The 17,949-nt window shown below is 37.3% G+C and overlaps 2 protein-coding genes and 1 non-coding gene across 3 annotated transcripts; 1 reads left to right on the top strand and 2 right to left on the bottom strand.

Moving 5' to 3' along the window:
- Positions 1 to 820: 820 nt before the first annotated feature.
- On the bottom strand, positions 821 to 892 carry TRNAH-GUG (transfer RNA histidin (anticodon GUG)). The gene has a single exon. It is a non-coding gene; the product is annotated as a tRNA-His (tRNA).
- Positions 893 to 968: 76 nt separating this feature from the next.
- On the top strand, positions 969 to 5,851 carry OVA1 (methionyl-tRNA synthetase / methionine-tRNA ligase / MetRS (cpMetRS)). The gene is made up of 12 exons (XM_079072092.1): positions 969 to 1,389; positions 1,642 to 1,785; positions 1,880 to 2,029; positions 2,107 to 2,274; positions 2,342 to 2,466; positions 2,563 to 2,656; positions 3,335 to 3,433; positions 3,646 to 3,826; positions 4,387 to 4,502; positions 4,762 to 4,917; positions 5,089 to 5,217; positions 5,408 to 5,851. Exons 1-12 carry the CDS (start codon positions 1,048 to 1,050, stop codon positions 5,582 to 5,584), a joined length of 1,881 nt encoding a protein of 626 aa, XP_078928218.1. The 5' UTR covers positions 969 to 1,047; the 3' UTR covers positions 5,585 to 5,851.
- On the bottom strand, positions 5,744 to 7,047 carry LOC145137951 (F-box protein At1g30790-like). The gene has a single exon (XM_079072093.1). The coding sequence runs from the start codon at positions 6,995 to 6,997 to the stop codon at positions 5,840 to 5,842; it is 1,158 nt and encodes a 385-aa protein (XP_078928219.1). The 5' UTR covers positions 6,998 to 7,047; the 3' UTR covers positions 5,744 to 5,839.
- Between the last annotated feature and the right edge of the window lie 10,902 nt (positions 7,048 to 17,949).

The raw sequence follows: 17,949 nt of genomic DNA on the forward strand, positions 1-17,949 counted from the left end.
TAAGTTAAACTTAATTTACTTGTATTTTGAAATTTGGTTTGTAAAATCTAAAGACTAAATGGTTTTTTTAATTGGGTACACGAAACCATACTATCGGTTCGTATCAAAATGAACCTACACCTCTCCATACTCGATACGTCCACTTTAGCGAATCGTGAACCCTATCCACGTTCCTTAACCGGAGTGACCAACAAATTAGGTAACTATGAAAAACACACATTCGTTCTTGAGTTTTTTTTTTTTTTTTTTTTTTGTAAAGAGAGAAACTTTTTTATTAAGTCTTTTTAAGGAAACAAAAAAATGAAAGACAATAAAGTGTGTTTTTGAGTTCCATATACTATAATAAATGAATGTTTTTTTGCCACATATCACACTCTCATTCAATTTGCCAAATGTCATTTTGTGATTATTTTGAATTAATTTTTTTTCCACATATCATTTTATAAGTAAATTTATTTTAATAAATTTCACATAATACTTTAATGTAATAATTACAATAAATATAGTAGTAAATGAATATCAATTTCATTAAAGGACTTACCTTCATATTTCAAAATTCTCAAATATTTAGACCTTTATTTTTCTTATTTTCTTATAAATCTAAAATTCTTAAATTTTTAGACATTTATATTTGATTTCTTTTAATTAAACTATGTGTAATACACGAGTATTACACATAGTTCAAGAATAAAAAAAAAAAAAAGTCCCTTAAAATCTTTCCTCCAAAAAAAAAAAAGATAGGAAAGGGAAGGATGTTCCCCTCAAATTAAGATCAAAGAGGAGTTTAAAAAAGTTATTTAAAAAATAAAAAGAAAGAATGTGTGGCTGCTGGGATTCGAGCCCAGGTCTCCACGGCCACAACGTGGAATTCTTACCACTAAACTACAGCCACAATATGGAAGACGTTTCCATATAATATATTTCATAGTAAGTTACTGGTCTGAAAACGCCGATACCATCCCCAAAACTAAACCCCGCCCTATCCCCCAAACTCAAAGCTTCATACAAACACCATTCAGTGCTTAAACACCCAGGCGAAGAGTGGATATGGCGGCAAGGGTGCAACACTCCCTTCAATTTCAGAGAAACAGCATAACCGCCTTCTTCTTCTCCTCCTCATCATCGTCTTTTTCGAATTCCATCAACAAAACCCAAATCAACTTCCGTTCAAAATGGTTCTCACCTTCTTCCTCTTCTTCCAAAAGATCAGGAGCCGCTTTATACTGCACTTGCAGTAGCAATTCAGATTCTACAGATTCAAATTCAACACCCATGCTAGCAAAAGAAGATCCCTTTATCCTGACGACTCCTCTTTATTACGTCAATGCTCCTCCTCACATGGGCAGTGCCTACTCCACCATCGCTGCCGATGCTATTGCTCGATTTCAGGTCCGCCATTTATTAACAACTTCTCGAATATCGCATCTGCTTGGTTGCTTACGTAATTTGTTTGTAAATTCATGAAACAAATTTTGTTATCATATACATTTCCAATCAAATTTGTAGTTGAGTCACTTCGATTTTGTCTTACAAGAGTTATCTCCTCAATTCCAAAGCTTTTTAAAACCCTAAAATGCAATACGGTTATGAAATGGCTTAGTTACGTCAATCTGAGAATTTGATTTCTAATCTTTATGTTAGAGGCTTACCGGAAAGAAGGTTATATTCATCACGGGCACAGATGAGCATGGGGAGAAAATAGCTACTGCCGCCGCTGCAGGTGGCTCAACCCCAAACGACCACTGTGATGCAATTTCACAATCTTATAGAGCGCTTTGGAAAGATGTATGTAAATAGTGTTACTGATAAATCTTATATGCTACTAATATATTCTTCAATGTTCATTCATTAAGCTTTGCTTTCTTACATTGAATTTCAGTTAGATATAACTTATGACAAATTCATTCGCACTACTGATCCTAAACATGAAGCTATTGTGGAAGAATTCTATTCAAAGGTTCTTGAGAATGGCGATATCTATAGAGCTGATTATGAAGGACTATACTGTGTCAATTGTGAGGAGTATAAGGTAAATTACTAGATATATCAACAAAATTTGAAAAGGGTGGACATTTTTTTGAGATCATTGCTTTGTAACATCTACAGGATGAGAAAGAGTTGCTGGAAAATAATTGCTGTCCAATGCACTTAAAGCCATGTGTCTCAAGGAAAGAGGACAATTACTTTTTTGCCCTTTCAAAGTATCAGAAAAGATTGGAAGATATTTTAGAGCACAATCCAGATTTTGTACAACCAATGTATCGTTTAAATGAGGTTAGACAATATTTAAATTGTTACAATTTGGACTTCCATTTGAACTCTGATGCATAAACTTGTTTAGGTTCAAAATTGGATGAAAAGTGGGCTAAGAGATTTCTCAATTTCCCGAGCTTCAGTGGATTGGGGTATTAGGGTTCCTAATGACCCAAAGCAAACTATATATGTCTGGTTTGATGCATTGTTAGGGTAAAGTTACCTTTTCATGGTTTCCTTTTTTTTTTTAATAAATTATTAGGCATGTTTATCAAAGTTTTTTTTGTCTTTTCATTGTCCATTATGCAGTTATATATCAGCATTATCAGAGGACCAAGAACAACCTAGTTTACAAAGAGCAATATCCTCAGGTTGGCCTGCTTCTTTGCACTTGATTGGAAAGGTATGATGGGGTTCTTAGTTTCCTATTTTCTATCCAATTTTTTATTTGCTTCATATAGTAAATGGAAATTTTGAATTGGTTTAAAACTGTAAATTGTAACAAAGTATTTGTTATCTTTTTTATTTGTAGGTTTTGATGCCATTTAAAACTTAGTTAGGGACCTCATTCAACGTTTATATGTGCTATTAATTCGATCTTTTGTTGTGTCTTGTTTGATTCACCTAAGTATCAATAAATGTACTTTGCTTTTTACCCCTAGTAGCAATTTACTTACATTTCTTTACCCATAATAGCAACACATTTTCATTATTTACAAATAATAGCAATATGTAACCCGTAATGGCAATGTACTTACAATTCCTTAATCCTTACTCATAAGTCATAATAACAAGAGTAATTTACAGAAATGGTCCCTGTGATATTCTGAACAATGAACTCTCAGTCCAACTTTTTTCTTCTTCTAACTATACGGTCCCTGAGTTTGTCATTTGTTACGGAGAAAGTCCTTGTGATATTCTTAACCATGTAAAATGACTAAAATACCCTTATTTAATTTCTTTTAACATTATTTCTTCTAACTGCCCGTCCAACAACCATACAACCACAGGGACCATTTCTGTAATTTACTCTAATAACAATGTATTACTTACTATATTATGTTTGCTATGTTTTGTGCAGGATATATTGCGTTTTCATGCAGTTTATTGGCCAGCTATGCTGATGTCAGCTGGGTTGAGCCTTCCCAAGACTGTATTTGGGCATGGGTTCTTGACAAAGGTATGTCAATGTTGTAATACAACTACAAGTTGTCATTTTAGAAAGAATATATATTTATTTTAAGATATGATTCACAATTCACAAACATACTTGAAAGATTTGGATTGGTTTTAAGTTTTAAGTGTTTAAGAGGAGGAGTGAAGAGTTATGATGCTTATATGCATAGTTTGATTTTATGCACAGTGGTTTGGTTTTTATGTGTAAAATTTTAGGATGGGATGAAGATGGGAAAGTCACTTGGGAATACTCTTGAACCGAATGAGTTGGTTCACAGATTTGGGTCTGATGCTGTCAGGTATTTTTTTCTGAGGGAAGTTGAATTTGGAAATGATGGGGATTACTCTGAGGAACGTTTCATTAATATTGTCAATGCACATCTTGCCAATACCATTGGTATGCACCCTATCTCTCTCTTGCTAAATCAAAGAACACACTCCACTACAAGTACAACACAGATTCAAATAAACAAAGAAGGTAGAGTATTTATAATCTCAAATAAATTACATATATTGGAGAGGTATGGAAAATCTCCAAAAGTTTTTTTTTTTTCACCAAAATAATGCCTAACCTTCTAGAACAAACAGAAAAGATACAATTGGCCAATTGGGGCATAATGACAAATAGACTTCAATGAGGTTGTCCCCCACCACTCCTGTCCCACCTCCACCTGCAGGTAATGCTCCATATAATTCAAACGGATAACAACAACAATAATAATAAGCATAAAAGACGATTTTACCCCTGGAGTCCAAAACTGGTCCAGGGCCACTAATTGCTTAGGATGGTAACTGGTTTGTCTTTTCGCACCCTCCTTTGATACACCATAAAGGCATGGGGCTTCTCTCTCTCTCTCTCTCTCTCTCTCTCTCTCTCCAAATTCTAAAATAAACAGATAAATAGATCCCAATGCGACGTTTTCCTTGGGTTTGATTATTATCTGTGATGTTATGTAGGAAATCTTCTTAATCGTACACTTGGACTTTTGAAGAAGAATTGCCAGTCAACTTTGATTGCTGATTCGAGTGTTGCAGCCCAAGGAAATGTCTTCAAGGACAATGTAGAGAAGCTGGTAATGTCCTTTTTAGTCATTTAACACGTATAAGAAGCATTTGCCCAACACCAAAAACCAACTTATAAGCTTATTACATTTTGGTTCAAACACTTTTACTAAAAAGAATAAGTTGTTTTAGATAAGTAAGACCAATTCACCATGGGGATATCCGTGATTTAAACTTGGAAACTTCCTAGAAAAGTAGGCTTTGCAATATTTTGGTTACCTTGATGAGAGACCAAATTCTTTTTATTTATTTATTTATTATTTTCTGTAGGTTGAAAAGGCAAAGATTCAATACGAAAGTCTGTTGCTTTCATCAGCTTGTGAGAGTGTGTTAGAGATCGGAAATGCAGGGAATCTTTACATTGATGAGCACGCACCATGGTCTCTTTTTAAAAAAGGAGGCACATCTTTTGATTCAGCTGCAAAGGTCTTATAACTCCTCATATCCAACCATTTAAATGCAAAATATGTTACAAATTTAACTCCAATTATTAGATATCGTCAACCGAAGATAATATATTGATTTGAACACAAAAACCAATTCATGAAAAGGGTTGAATTTGTACATTTAGAATTCTTATTTGTTCTTGTGGAGCAGGACCTTGTGATTATATTAGAAGCAATGAGGATTATTGCGGTTGCATTGTCCCCTGTTGCACCAAATTTATGTCTCCGAATTTATCAGCAACTTGGATACACCCCAGAACAATTCAGTGCCACCACCTGGGTATTCTCCCTCTCTCATCATCGTGATTTGTTTGTAATTCTATTTATGGTAAAATTATTTTCGATCAGAGGGTATTCATGTCAAATACAGTATAAAGTATAAAGTATAGTATTGTCCTGTCTTGTCTACTGGCTGGAAATTGCTAGTTGTGCCTGTAAACGTCATTGACTATAAACCTTTTAAAATGCAGAACGATACGCAATGGGGTGGGCTCAAGAGTGGGCAAATCATGGCTCCACCCAATCCCATTTTTGCTAGGATCGAAATCCCGTCAGAATCCGAAGGTGGGCCCCCCGTGGAGAAGAAAGTTTCCAAGAAGAAAGAAAAGTTGCCTCGGACTCAAACTCAAACTACTGTTGGAGCCTAATCCGATTATCCCAAGGTGGGGCCCCTGGAGAAAGAAAGTTTCCAAGAAAAAAGAAAAGTTGCCTCGGACCCTGGAGCCTAAGACAAAACTACGCTTTCTTTCTCGACTGTTTGTGCCTCGTGAATTTATGTCATGCATTGTTGAGTTGTACTGTACAAATACAGAATGCACTTTTCCAATATCATATAGTCTAGATGATACATACAACGTAATCATGTTATATTGACTTGTAGGTTATGCAATAAAAGTTGTAACCTAGGTTAAACACTTAATGGTTTCTACATGTTCGTTAACACTGATAACATTCATGAGAGCGCTACTATAATCGAACTTAAAATCTGTTAGCCCACAAATCTCTATTTTTTTAGCTTCATTCTTCTTCAGATCATACAAGAACACATAGAACGCCTTCATTAAGCTTCTCTCTGCAAATATCAACTCGCCGGAAAATGTGGTCCCGGCAAATTTGAATCTCCGACGATCGTTTATCTCACTACACATCCCTGGAATCTCCACGCGCTTCTTCAACCATTTGGCATCTTCCTCGTCTATCAGTACCCACATCGACAGTATGTTATCTTGGTGGTGAACTATAGCCAAACGCTGATCGAGTTCGATTAGAACAGCTTCTTCGGAATTGGAAATCGCATCATCAGGAATCTGAATGAATCGGAATTCTTCACGATTGACGTCAAACGCGACCATTACAGCTTCTTCCGAAGCTGTCACACTCGTGAGAGCCCTGAAGTAGATCTGGCCGTTTATACAGACACTCTCGTTGAAAGGGAAATACGGCGGGCCGTCGGCGATTCTCCGCCACTTGTTGCAACCTGCTCCGACGGTGAATATCTTGTGTTCCATGATCATCTCGTCTTCGTGACATGTGATCCATGTGTCGAGCACCTTGTGTGCATTGGATACCGGGTCAAACCCGAAGGCGTTTCTCCGGTGATGTGTTGACGCCGGAGACAGTGGAGAGATCTCCGCTTTCGTCCATGGAAGCTTAAGGAATTTACGAGTGGAAGGATTGCAAACACACATAGCTCCCAGATTGAAGCAGATAAGGCCATTTAGAGACTGTGAGACGAAGGGGTGGGCGAATCCAGGGATTGTAAGGATGTGAGTTGGGTTTGGTAGGGATTTGGTTTGGTTTGGCGGAATCTTGACGGAGAAGACGGTGCGTTCGGAGTTAAAGCGGTTGATGAAGGAGAGGACGAGGGTGACAGGAGCTCCGGCGCCGGCGGAGGAGTTGGAGAGGTGGAACTTTGAGAAAGATGGATGGACAATGGTGGAATTCCATCGGGTAGAGACGGAGCGGAATCGGGTCAATGATTTGACGTCGAGTCGTGTGAGTATTTCGGATACCAGTTCATGTGGAATGTATTCGGGTCGGGTGTTATCTTCTTCATCCATTTTTCTCTCTCTTCACATTCAGTGAATGGGTGGAGGAGAGTCACTGGAGTGTGGTATAAATAGCAAGTTAGGGCCAATTTGGTCAACTTTGAGTGTTTGACTTGGCATTGTTATATCTTAAGTTTTAATTTTTTTGTCGTCGTAATATGCTAAATATTTAATCAAATGGAAATTTAATTTTAGGATGGACAATGAGATGGACCTTATGCTTATCACATGATTGTAATGACGGTGCAATAATCTACAAGTTGTTTATTTGTTGAGAACCGTGTATGTGTTCATAAATAGAAGAATTTTATTTTTATTAACTATATTTTTTGGTGTAAAATACTTTTAAAACAATTACTATATGCAAAGACAAGCATTTATTTCTTTAGTTAATATGTGACATTATCATAGGACTTTTTTTTATATATAAATATTTGTCTCCCTTTCTTTTAGGATCTGAGGCATACTCTGTAAACTAACAAGACATAAAACGGCTGAGTTTCGTATTATTATCAAATAAGAAGTACAAGATACAATGAAAGGAAAATACATAATATATAGACTAAGGCCCTGTTTGTTTACCTCTTAATTGAAAAATTAAGAGGTAACCTCTTAAAAATTCAGATATAGCTTGTTTGATAGCTTCTTATTTTTTGTCTCTTAATCTTTTAAAAGGCTCTTAATATTTTAGATATAAGGTAGAGTCTGAAAAAAAATAAGAGAGGCGTGTTCCTTTTTTGCCCACCGCTCCACTCTTCTTTTTCTATTTCTCACGGGTTGTTTTTCCTTCCCACACATCTCCAACAAAACGCCGACATCTTCTCCTTGCCGCTTTGCGAGACCCACCTCCGACCTCCACCCTAATCCATCGCCAGCGCCACCGGCGGCTCTGCAGCGAACCCAACTCTTGCCCTCTTCTCGTTGTCCTTCACTCGACGCAGCCTGTCTTCTCCCTTCCGCTGCTGGTCGGACTTGCAAAATCATCCACCATCGTCGGTGCCTTTGCCATCGCTTCCGGCAGCCCCGCCGCCAGCGACGCCCTTCAGTTCCGTGACATCTCGTTGAGAACAACATTTAGGTAAAAAAAATTTGTTCCTTTAAATCTCATCGAAATTTGTTCCGTGAAATCTCTCAAAATTTGATCTCTATCATTGTTTGTTTGATCATATCGGTTGTTTATTGATGAATTTGATTTCCATTATATGTTATTGAGCGACTGATTATAAGAAAAAATGTGTATACACTCTAGGAACGAACTTTGCTTATTATATACTGTTTTGAAATTTAGAATTCTCGTGAAATTGGCTCTGAGATTTGTTTATAATAATCGTTATTGTGATCATTGTTGGTGGTGTGATTTATGAATATTGAAATGTATGATGGCAGGAAACACTCTTGAACCTGCTACTCTGCAATTATCTCAATTATAATTTGTATGACCAAATAGAGAAGCTGAGATCAAAGGCACCACCATGTTTTGAAGTTCATTCAAATCAACAACTGTTTTGTCTAACTTTCTGCTGAGATAAGAGTGATAGAAACGTAATTTTTGCAGTAGCAAAAAATAGAAACATATTTTATTTGGCTATTATATGATATTTATGTTTCCATGGGTATGATATTTACGTTTCCATGGATTGAAAGAAGCAAATTTGGAAGAATTTATGTTTAATTTGGTTATATCGTATGATGTTTATGTTTCCATTGATTGAAAGAAGTGAATTTGGAAGAATTTATGTTTAATTTGGTTATTGTATGATCATTTGTAGTTTTTATCAATTATGCATTTATCATTTAGCACAACACAAAACTAAGGAAGGGTAAAATTGTCATTTTTATTATTCAGGTTACAATTCAGAGGTTCCAGCCAAACAACATGATAAAAATTCAGATCTTAAAAATTCAGATCCTCTTAGAAATTCAGACCTCTTAAAAATTCAGATCTTAAAAATTCAGATCCTGCCAAACAACCCTAACTAATTAGGGTTTCCTAGATAATGGGCCAATATAAAACCCAATACAAAATAAAGCCCAAAATCTAATTAGGCTAACATCATCCCTTAAACTCATAATGCAACATCAATAAACATTGAAAGTTTGTCACACATAAAATGAAATCGAGGAGCAGTCAAAGGCTTCGTAAGAATATCAACAATCTGCAAGGTGGAAGGAACATAAGGAAGGAAGGGAGATATCACAAGTGGCGATAGCCATGGCTCGATACTCGGATTCTGTAGAAGAACAAGAGATAACATCTTGTTTCTTACTCTTCCATGATATCAATGAATCTGTAAGAAAAACACAATACCCAATATTGGACTATGATCATAAATATCACTATCCAAATTAGCATCACTATAGGTAGGCAACTCAAGAGAGGATGTAGATGGAAACACAAGGGTGTGAAACTGAGTATTACGAAGATATGTCAAAATACGAAGAACGACTCCCCAATGGACAGTAGAAGGGGCAGTGACAAGCTGGCTAACCACATGAACTGCATGAGCAATATTCGGTCTAGTGACAGTCAGGTAACCAAACTCCCTACAATGGTACGATAAAGGCTTGGATCTGATAAGGGGACACCATCAGTTGGAGAATACTTTGCATTACTCTCTATAGGCGTATCAACTGTCCGATTATCCGTGAGTCGTGCGCGTTCAAACAAGTCTGAAATATACTTCGTTTGAGATAAAAGATAACCCTTTGGAGACTGAGCAACTTCAATCCCCAAGAAATAACGTAGCAAATCCAAGTTTTTCATAGCAAAACAGTGAGCCAAATCACGCTTTAAAGACTCTATACCATCATGATCATCACCTCTAATGTTGGGTATAATGTGTTGCGTTATTGGGCCTTATGTATAGTTTGTTTTGTAAACGGGTTGGGCCTGTACTCCCGTATTTATTTACTAGGGTTAGAGTATTTAAGATGCATGCATGCATCATATTTTAAAAGACTCTGATAATTACTTTATAACCCTAATCACGCCTCTACAGTAGCAATTCTTAGTCGAGTTCTTCTGAGGCGTGACCTTTTAATCATTCAGCATATTTTGGATCATCGTGGTGTTCTTGTTATTAATTTGTTTGAATCTAAACAATCTTTCAAGGATTATCATCCTAACAATTGGTATCAGAGCGAGAGACTGTGTAATCTATACGCATCTCTTCTGTTTATAGAGTCATTAGGGTTTCCGTTAATATTAGATCTAGTTTGATCGTCATCATCATTTTCTTGATGCTATTCTGTGATCTTAATATTACCCTAAAACTTCTTTAGTTTACACTTCTGATTCTTAACAGGTTTCAAACGAAAAATCATCATGCAACACCACGATTCTCACATCAACTCCATAAATCTCTCCAGTAGCATTGGATCGACAACAAGGATCCTGATTCTCTTTCCCAATGAGTATGAAGTTTGGGCACTTCACTTCGATGATTACGTTCTCGGTCTAGAGGATAACGGTTAAAGCCATCACTCTAGGTGCATTTGTTCACACAACAACCAAAAGAGTTATTAAAACTCAGAAGGAATACAACCAGCTGCTTCTTGATGTAAAAGAAGTTCCTCATGATGAGAAAGAAAAGCTAATCAGCAATGTTAAAGCAATTAGGATCATTCGATTCGCTTTTCCATCTGATACCTTTCGTCTGGTTAGTTCGTGTGACACTGCAAAAGTTATTTGGGATAGGCTCAAGGAACTTTACTCTACTGATGCAGATCTTGAGCATTCTACTCAAACACTCTTGCTTTTAGAGTTTGGTGCCTTCGCATAAAAGCCTGAAGAAAGTTTGAGTTCAACTTTCAATCGCTATAATCATTTTCTGAGTAAGATGATGAAACATGGTATTGGATGAGAAGTAATCAAGAAAAATGTTACGCTCATGACCAGGCTTAGATCTGAGTGGATGGCAGTGGTTTCTACCGTCAAGGCGCATGAGCAATTTAAAAACTATACCTTAGCCAAGCTTGTTAGGATTCTGAAGGCACACGAAAGTGAGGTGACAAAAGAAGTGAAAGTTGTTTCTGGAATGGGATCTCTGGCTCTCGTTGCGAAGGGCAAGACAGTTGTAGAGGATGGGTCTGAGTCTGATCATTCTGAATGCGAGATTACGAACGAGGAGTATGCTTTAATGGTTTCAAATCCTAAGCGGTTCGCAAAGAAGAAGTTTCCCTCAAACAAGAACCGAAATTGGTAGGGCAGCTACAACTCTGAAAAGGTGAAAGAGTAGAATAAAAATGGTTCTCAAAAGGAGGAAGAAATTGTGTAGGAAAATCTTGCTAAAAACGAGTTTGGAGGAGTTGAGGTCTGGTTAACAAACTCTGAAGATGACGAGGTTCGTAGGCCCACGCATGGCAGGGCGTTCGTTGCGAAAGAAGAGAGTTCGCAGTTTGGAGGAAGATGCTTGATGGTGACTAACGAAAGGTCACAGATGCAGGGAATGCCACTGAGAGTGGAGGTGGAGATGATAGCTGTTTCGCAGCAAGACCAGTTCCTGAACAAATCAATGAGTGTTAACAGCTGATCAACAAGGTAAATATAATTCTTGAATCTCTCAATATACCTGTGTCTAGATACGAAACTAAATTAAATGACCTAAAATTCACCTTTTCAAGCATTAGTGACAGTAAAAAAAGAACTCGTTTGAGAAACTCTAACCTAACTGATCAAATTATCAGGGTTTCATCGAAAAGCGATGAGAGGCACATATGGATAGAGAAGATTGAGTCGGATTTGTCTAAGTCTAGGGATCAATTGATTTATTTGCAATGAGACAATTTAATGCTTTTGAAACAACGTAACATTTTCTGTTTAATTTCTAAGAGGCTTTATTTCAATATTACTCAGTTGCACCTTGATTGTGAGATTGGTAAGAAAATTCACAAGATGATCTTGCCATTTCTGGAATTAAAGAAAGACGAAATCGATGCCGACTGTTATAAATGCGAATCCATCGTTCGTCTGACGAAACTTCTGATGCTTACAGGGTAGGACTGGAAAGAATTGAATCATATATTAAGTCCAAAGACCATAAAAACATGTTAAAACAACTGTTGGATGAAAATGACAAGAAGCAAATAAAATCTGATACTATACAAAGGTTCGACTCATTGAGTGCCAGATTGAGTTCAGATAATAAAATCAATGTTGAAAATACATCTGAATTCGATGAGGACAGTGATATGAGCGAAATTTCTGTAGAGGATGAGGTTGATTGCTCAGAATTTGTGAAAAATGAAACTGAATCTGCGAAAGCTTTAATTTCCGAAAACTCAGTTGAGTTCGCACGTATTTCTTAAAATAAACCTGAAATTTTAAAAGCTAAAGCAACGGTTTTTCCCAAAGTGCAAACTGTCCCTAATAAAGTATTTGCTACTAAAGGAATGGATAAAAACCAAACAGTTGAACTAACGTCCCTCGTAGATGATGACAACAAGGATGGATGTGATGAGTACTTATGGTTTGTTCCAATAGACAATGCAGACGAAACCATAGGTTTATCAGAAAAGACCTCTTGTAGAGTGAAAGGAAGGTATGTGGCAGAACCAATGAACAATCGCTCAAGCTATTGGAATGGAAGTCCAAGTGGAACCAAGGAAATTCAAAGCGAACCTAAATCAGTGAAGGACGAATCTCATGTGAGAAAGGCGAAACCAAGGGCAAACATCCACAAGTCCTCAGAGCAACTTGCAGCTCAAAAATGGCAAAGGAATGTGAGATATCAAAGAAATCTCAATGAAAGGAAGCAATTTTGGCACTCCCAAAATCCCAACTATGTTCGCAATAAAAAACCTTTCAATCGAAATACGAAAGCCCCTTTGCATGCGAACCTCAGACAATCTTCGCATGTCACTTTCGCAGTCCACAGGACTATAAACAGAAAGTTGTTCAAAAACCTACTTTTTCAAAGAAGCCTATGGAGAAGCCAAAACCTCATCACTCTCAACCCACGAAAGCTTCATCCAAAGAAGCTAAAGGAAAAGAAAAGTTAGTTTTAGATCCTAAAGTTCCATCCAATAAATCGAATACTAACTCAAAGAAAGTTGATAAAGAGTTCACAAAGAATCAAATAAAAAACAAGCAAAAACAATCTTTTCCAAAAGAAATGAACGAAAAAGATAAAAGTATAAAAGTTTTCACCATAACAAAGAAAGATGAGACCACATTAGTTAAACGTACTTTTATGGTTGATTTTTCAATTACTTTTCCCCTTTCTGTAAAAGGCTCATAAGGACCCAAGCAACTTTGGGTTCCTAAATTTTATTGATTTTCGCAGGTAATACGTGACGAGCAGTTCGACTCTGAATGGTATATCGACAGTGGTTGCTCGCGTCGCATGACAGGGAGGAAGGAGGAGTTGCGAGAGTTTCAGGCTCCCAAAGATGGTGGAAATGTGAAGTATAGAAATAACTCTTTTGGAAAAATTAACGGTTATGGGATGATAACGAATGGAGAGTTTTCTATTCAAAAAGTGGCGTACGTAGAAGGCCTGCAACACAACCTCATCAGTGTTTCGCAGTTGGTTGTAGGAACGAGTTTAAAGGTATCCTTCGATGACGAAGGGTCTGAAATCATAGAAAAGAAAACCAAAGCAATCCTTCTTAAGTTGGAGCGTAAAGGAGAAATGTATCTGTTAAACTTGAATCCGATACGAGGGAAGCCTGCCATTTGTCTACTAACGAAAGCTCACTCTGACGAAAGTTGGTTATGACATAGAAGACTTTCGCACCTCAACTTCAAAGACATCAACAAGCTTGTTCTTGGTGATCATGTGCGATGACCTCCTCTCCTGAAATTCGATAAAGATCACTTATGCGCAGCCTGTGAAATGGGGAAGCAAAGTAGGAAAAGTCATCCAACGAGAGTAAACACGAAAGTCATTGAATCACTAGAACTTCTATCTATCGACCTTTGTGACCCTTCTGCAATTGAAAGTGTTGGTGTTAGTAAGTATATTCTTGTAATATTTGATGATTTTTCACGTTTCACTTGTGTGTATTTTCTTAAACAGAAATCTGAAGCAACACCAAAACTCAAGGACTTCATCAAGCAAATCGAGCTTCAACTGCGAAAGCTGGTTTGCAATGTTCACAATGACAATGGTTTGGAATTCAAAAACCAAGCGTTTGAAGAATTCCTTGCTATGAAGGGAGTCTCGCACAATTTTTCAGCCCCCTATACTCCACAACAGAACGACGTAGTTGAAAGGCGAAACCGCTCCTTGTGCAAAGCTACGAGAACCATGCTATCTTTCGCAAGTCTGCCTCTCTATTTTTGGGCGGATGCGATTGCGACTGCTTGCTTCACCCAAAACAGATCTATCCTGAATAAGCGATTTTCTATCACTCCTTATGAAATAATAAATAATCGCAAACCTAACGTTAAGTTTTTTCATGTGTTTCGTTCCAGATGATTCATCTTCAACTCCAAGGAACAACGAAACAAATTCGATGCGAAAGCTGACGAGGGTATATTTTTGGGATATTCGGTGAACTCCAAGGCTTATAGGGTTCTCAACAAACGATCCAAGAAAATGGAGGAAACCTACTATGTCACGTTCGACGACAATTACTTGAAGAGGATTCAGTAGAATGAAAATCAATAAAAGGAGATCTTTCCGAAACCGAGTGTAGCCACGATTCCTCTCTCCAACCTTTATGAGGAATTCACACTACTCTTTGATGAGTCAGAGAAGGCCATTTCATCCGAAACAAAAGCAACAGAAAATAAAGAAGACGAATTGAAGAAAATAATCAATGATGTTGCGAAAGATCTAGAAAGCTAACCTCACAGTCCGAAAGCATCACAACCAGCTAGCACACCATTCCAGGGGAGAATTCCGATTCTAATGCAAGTTTTCAGGGGGATCCATCTACACCACAAGATACGAACATTCCATTGCAGGGGAGGGTTTTGCTTCGTCTTTTTCTTCTGAACCACTTTCTGATAAAGTTACATCACCTCCCACAATGACTCACGAACCTCCATTCATAGGAGACACTTCAATTCCTGAAGTAGAAGAACTCTCATCATTCGAGGGGGAGAATAAAGATGCGAATGATGATTCAGATGTACAATTAGAGTTTGAGGAGGTAAACACTGAATTGGATCCCTCTTATGATCCGAATTACCCTCCTCTGACCAAATGGACCAGAGATCATCCGAAAACCCAAGTGATTGGTGAGTCTTCTGCTGGAGTGCTCACAAGATCCTAGCAAAAAGCGAAACAAACTGCATTATTCTCTAAAGTGAAATTTTGTATGTTTAATTCATTCGTCTCCAAGATTGAACCCAAAACTGTCAACGTTGCTCTTGATAATTCTGATTGGGTGCAAGCGATGCAAGACAAACTCAACGAATTCGAACGAAACAAGGTTTGGAGGTTAATTCCAACTCCACCCGATGCATCAGTTGTTGGTTTGAAATGGGTATTTTGCAATAAGCTTGATAAAGAAGTTAATGTGATCAGAATCAAGGCGAGACTAGTTGTCAAGGGATATTTCCAGGAAGAAGGTATTGACTACGAAGAAACCTTCGCACCTGTTGCAAGGTTGGAATCCGTTCGCATCTTCTTGGCATATGCAGCGCATAATATGACAACCCGAAGTTTCTCCTTTGTATAAACCATTCAATTCAATCAAAGTCAGACTCGTTTCTGTTATCTTTTAGCACTGTTTAGGGGTTCGTTTAAGTGTTCTAAGCTTAAGTACAATCAAGGTTGAGATTAGGGATGAGTTAACAAAGTCGCAAAGTAGCATTTCGGGCCATACATTCCTTCAGGAGGAGTGTACGGCCGTACACATGGGTGTACGGCCGTACACCCCCTCATGGCCGCACACTCGAGGTGGTGGGTCACCCACCCCTATATATATGAGTAGACCTCACTCCCTTTATTTCTTTCTTCCCTTGGCTGCACACCACTCAATTTTCTCTCAAGCTTCTTCAACCGTGAACCCTCCAAGGCTTAAAAAACGTAAGTATTCCATCCTTTAGCTTGTTATACTTGAAAGACCTCTTGATTCAAGCCTTGATTCTCAAGTTTCAACATGTTCTTCATCCCTTGAAGGGAGTACAGCCGTACACCTTCATAAGGTTGGCCGTACACACCTTAAAGGCCCTCCAAAGTGAGAGTTTAGCCCCTATCATTTAGTTGGACATGCTAAACCTTTGATCCTAGCCTTGATTCACCTTAAAATCGACCAAGTTAGCATGAACATGAAGGGTGTACGGCCGTACACCCCTTGTATGGCCGTAAACACCTCATAGGGCCGTAAACCCTCTTTGATGATCATTGATGGCCTTAAACTTCCAATAAAGCTAAGCATGGGATCAAGAACACTTCCTTGATGCTTCTTAGGGCCTTAAAACACCTCAAATGCACACTTCTTCATGAGTGTACCGTACACTCATGGGCCGTACACCCATGGCCTTACACACCCTTAGTGTGGCCACACACCTCCCTTATTCAATCACATATGATTTTAACACTTAGTTTAAGTGTTTCCAAGTCCCTAGAGTGGTTTCCTATCATGTCTAGTAGTGAAATACCCTAATTTGATTCATATATGTGTTACTACATGCTAAATAGGATCCATTTGTGTTCGAGACTTCACTTGACACTCAACACCTTATATCGGTCTTTCATACAAATCACTCACTCGAGGTGAGTTCATACCCCTACGCTTTTATGATTTTTAAACGTTTTCAGGGGGAATACAAGCCAAACACAAATGATTTTGTGAACTAATACAAAAGGACTTTTAACAAGTGTAAAACTTATGCAATTGATGCAGACAAACGATTTCCGTATTTGTATAAAATATTTAGATATTTTATCCCTTTTGTACTATGTTGAGCATAAGGGATGTTTTCAACTTACGACCATAATTGCATAGTTTTTCAGATTCAATATTCACATCAACTACACTATATACATGCAAACTATAATAGGTATAGTTTGGGGTTTTCAATACACAGCTTTTACGAATTCAGAGTTATTCACTGCTAAACATATAAACTATGGCAGATTTAGTTTATGATATACATCACTACAAGAGCACAACATTTAATAATTATTTATGTATAATTATTACTGTATACAGTATTCAACGAATTCAAATACAAGAGAACAATACAGAATTCATGTAAACTAGATTATATGGTATTGTGAGACTCTACTTCAAGACTGTACCCTTAGGTGTACTGAATTAAATCGTATCATAGTATAACCAGAGTCTCCTGGAGGGAGAGCGTGAGATTTGTGAATAGATCTATTCGGGATTAACAATCCCACACCTGAACTGCTAGCTATAGTTAGGCAGGCATGCCTGGGGTGACAAATGTCATTTAACCAACACTTGAAGAACGTTGTAAAGGTCCCTAGGTCATATCAAGCATGGTTATACGACTCACAATAAGTATAAACTAACCTTTGTTTACGAGATTTCATTCTTCATTAGTTTTATTTTAATTGATAGAACTATTATACATTACATTTGGGGATTTCAGAAATACAACACATGGTTTTATTTAATAAAACTACTATACATAATGGTGGTTGCTAGGGTATTCAAACAGAACATTTCATACAGTGGTTTTTCATACATATATCATCATACTATACATTCTAGTAGTAACCAAGCATGCAGACTAATGTGTTTTATACTACAAAGGACACCGTAACAAACATTCATAGAAGGAACTGGTATTATCTTACTTTCACTAAAGAAAATATTGGATTTTCTTGAAAACATACGAACATTTCTATAAATTCATCAATAAATTTTTACTACAAAAAATCGTTTATGAACTCACCAGCTTTATGTTGTTACTTTTTCAAAACTGCTTGTATTCTCAGGAAATCAGTAGACAGGTACCTCCGGGAGTTTTGAGAAGACGGAGCAATTAAAGTCACGTCTTTATATTTTGCTTATACTTTTGTTGTATACAAACAAGA

This window comes from Lactuca virosa, chromosome 9 (genome assembly GCF_052849685.1).
Source record: "Lactuca virosa cultivar CGN04683 chromosome 9, Lactuca_virosa_CGN04683_v6, whole genome shotgun sequence".
Classification (NCBI taxonomy): Eukaryota; Viridiplantae; Streptophyta; class Magnoliopsida; order Asterales; family Asteraceae; genus Lactuca; species Lactuca virosa.

Coding starts and splice junctions, on each gene's coding strand:
- OVA1 (XM_079072092.1), top strand. CDS start 1,048: ATGGCGGCAAGGGTGCAACACTCCCTTCAATTTCAGAGAAACAGCATA. Junction 1,390..1,641: donor ATGCTATTGCTCGATTTCAG/GTCCGCCATTTA, acceptor TCTTTATGTTAG/AGGCTTACCGGAAAGAAGGT. Junction 2,030..2,106: donor TCAATTGTGAGGAGTATAAG/GTAAATTACTAG, acceptor TAACATCTACAG/GATGAGAAAGAGTTGCTGGA.
- LOC145137951 (XM_079072093.1), bottom strand. CDS start 6,997: ATGGATGAAGAAGATAACACCCGACCCGAATACATTCCACATGAACTG.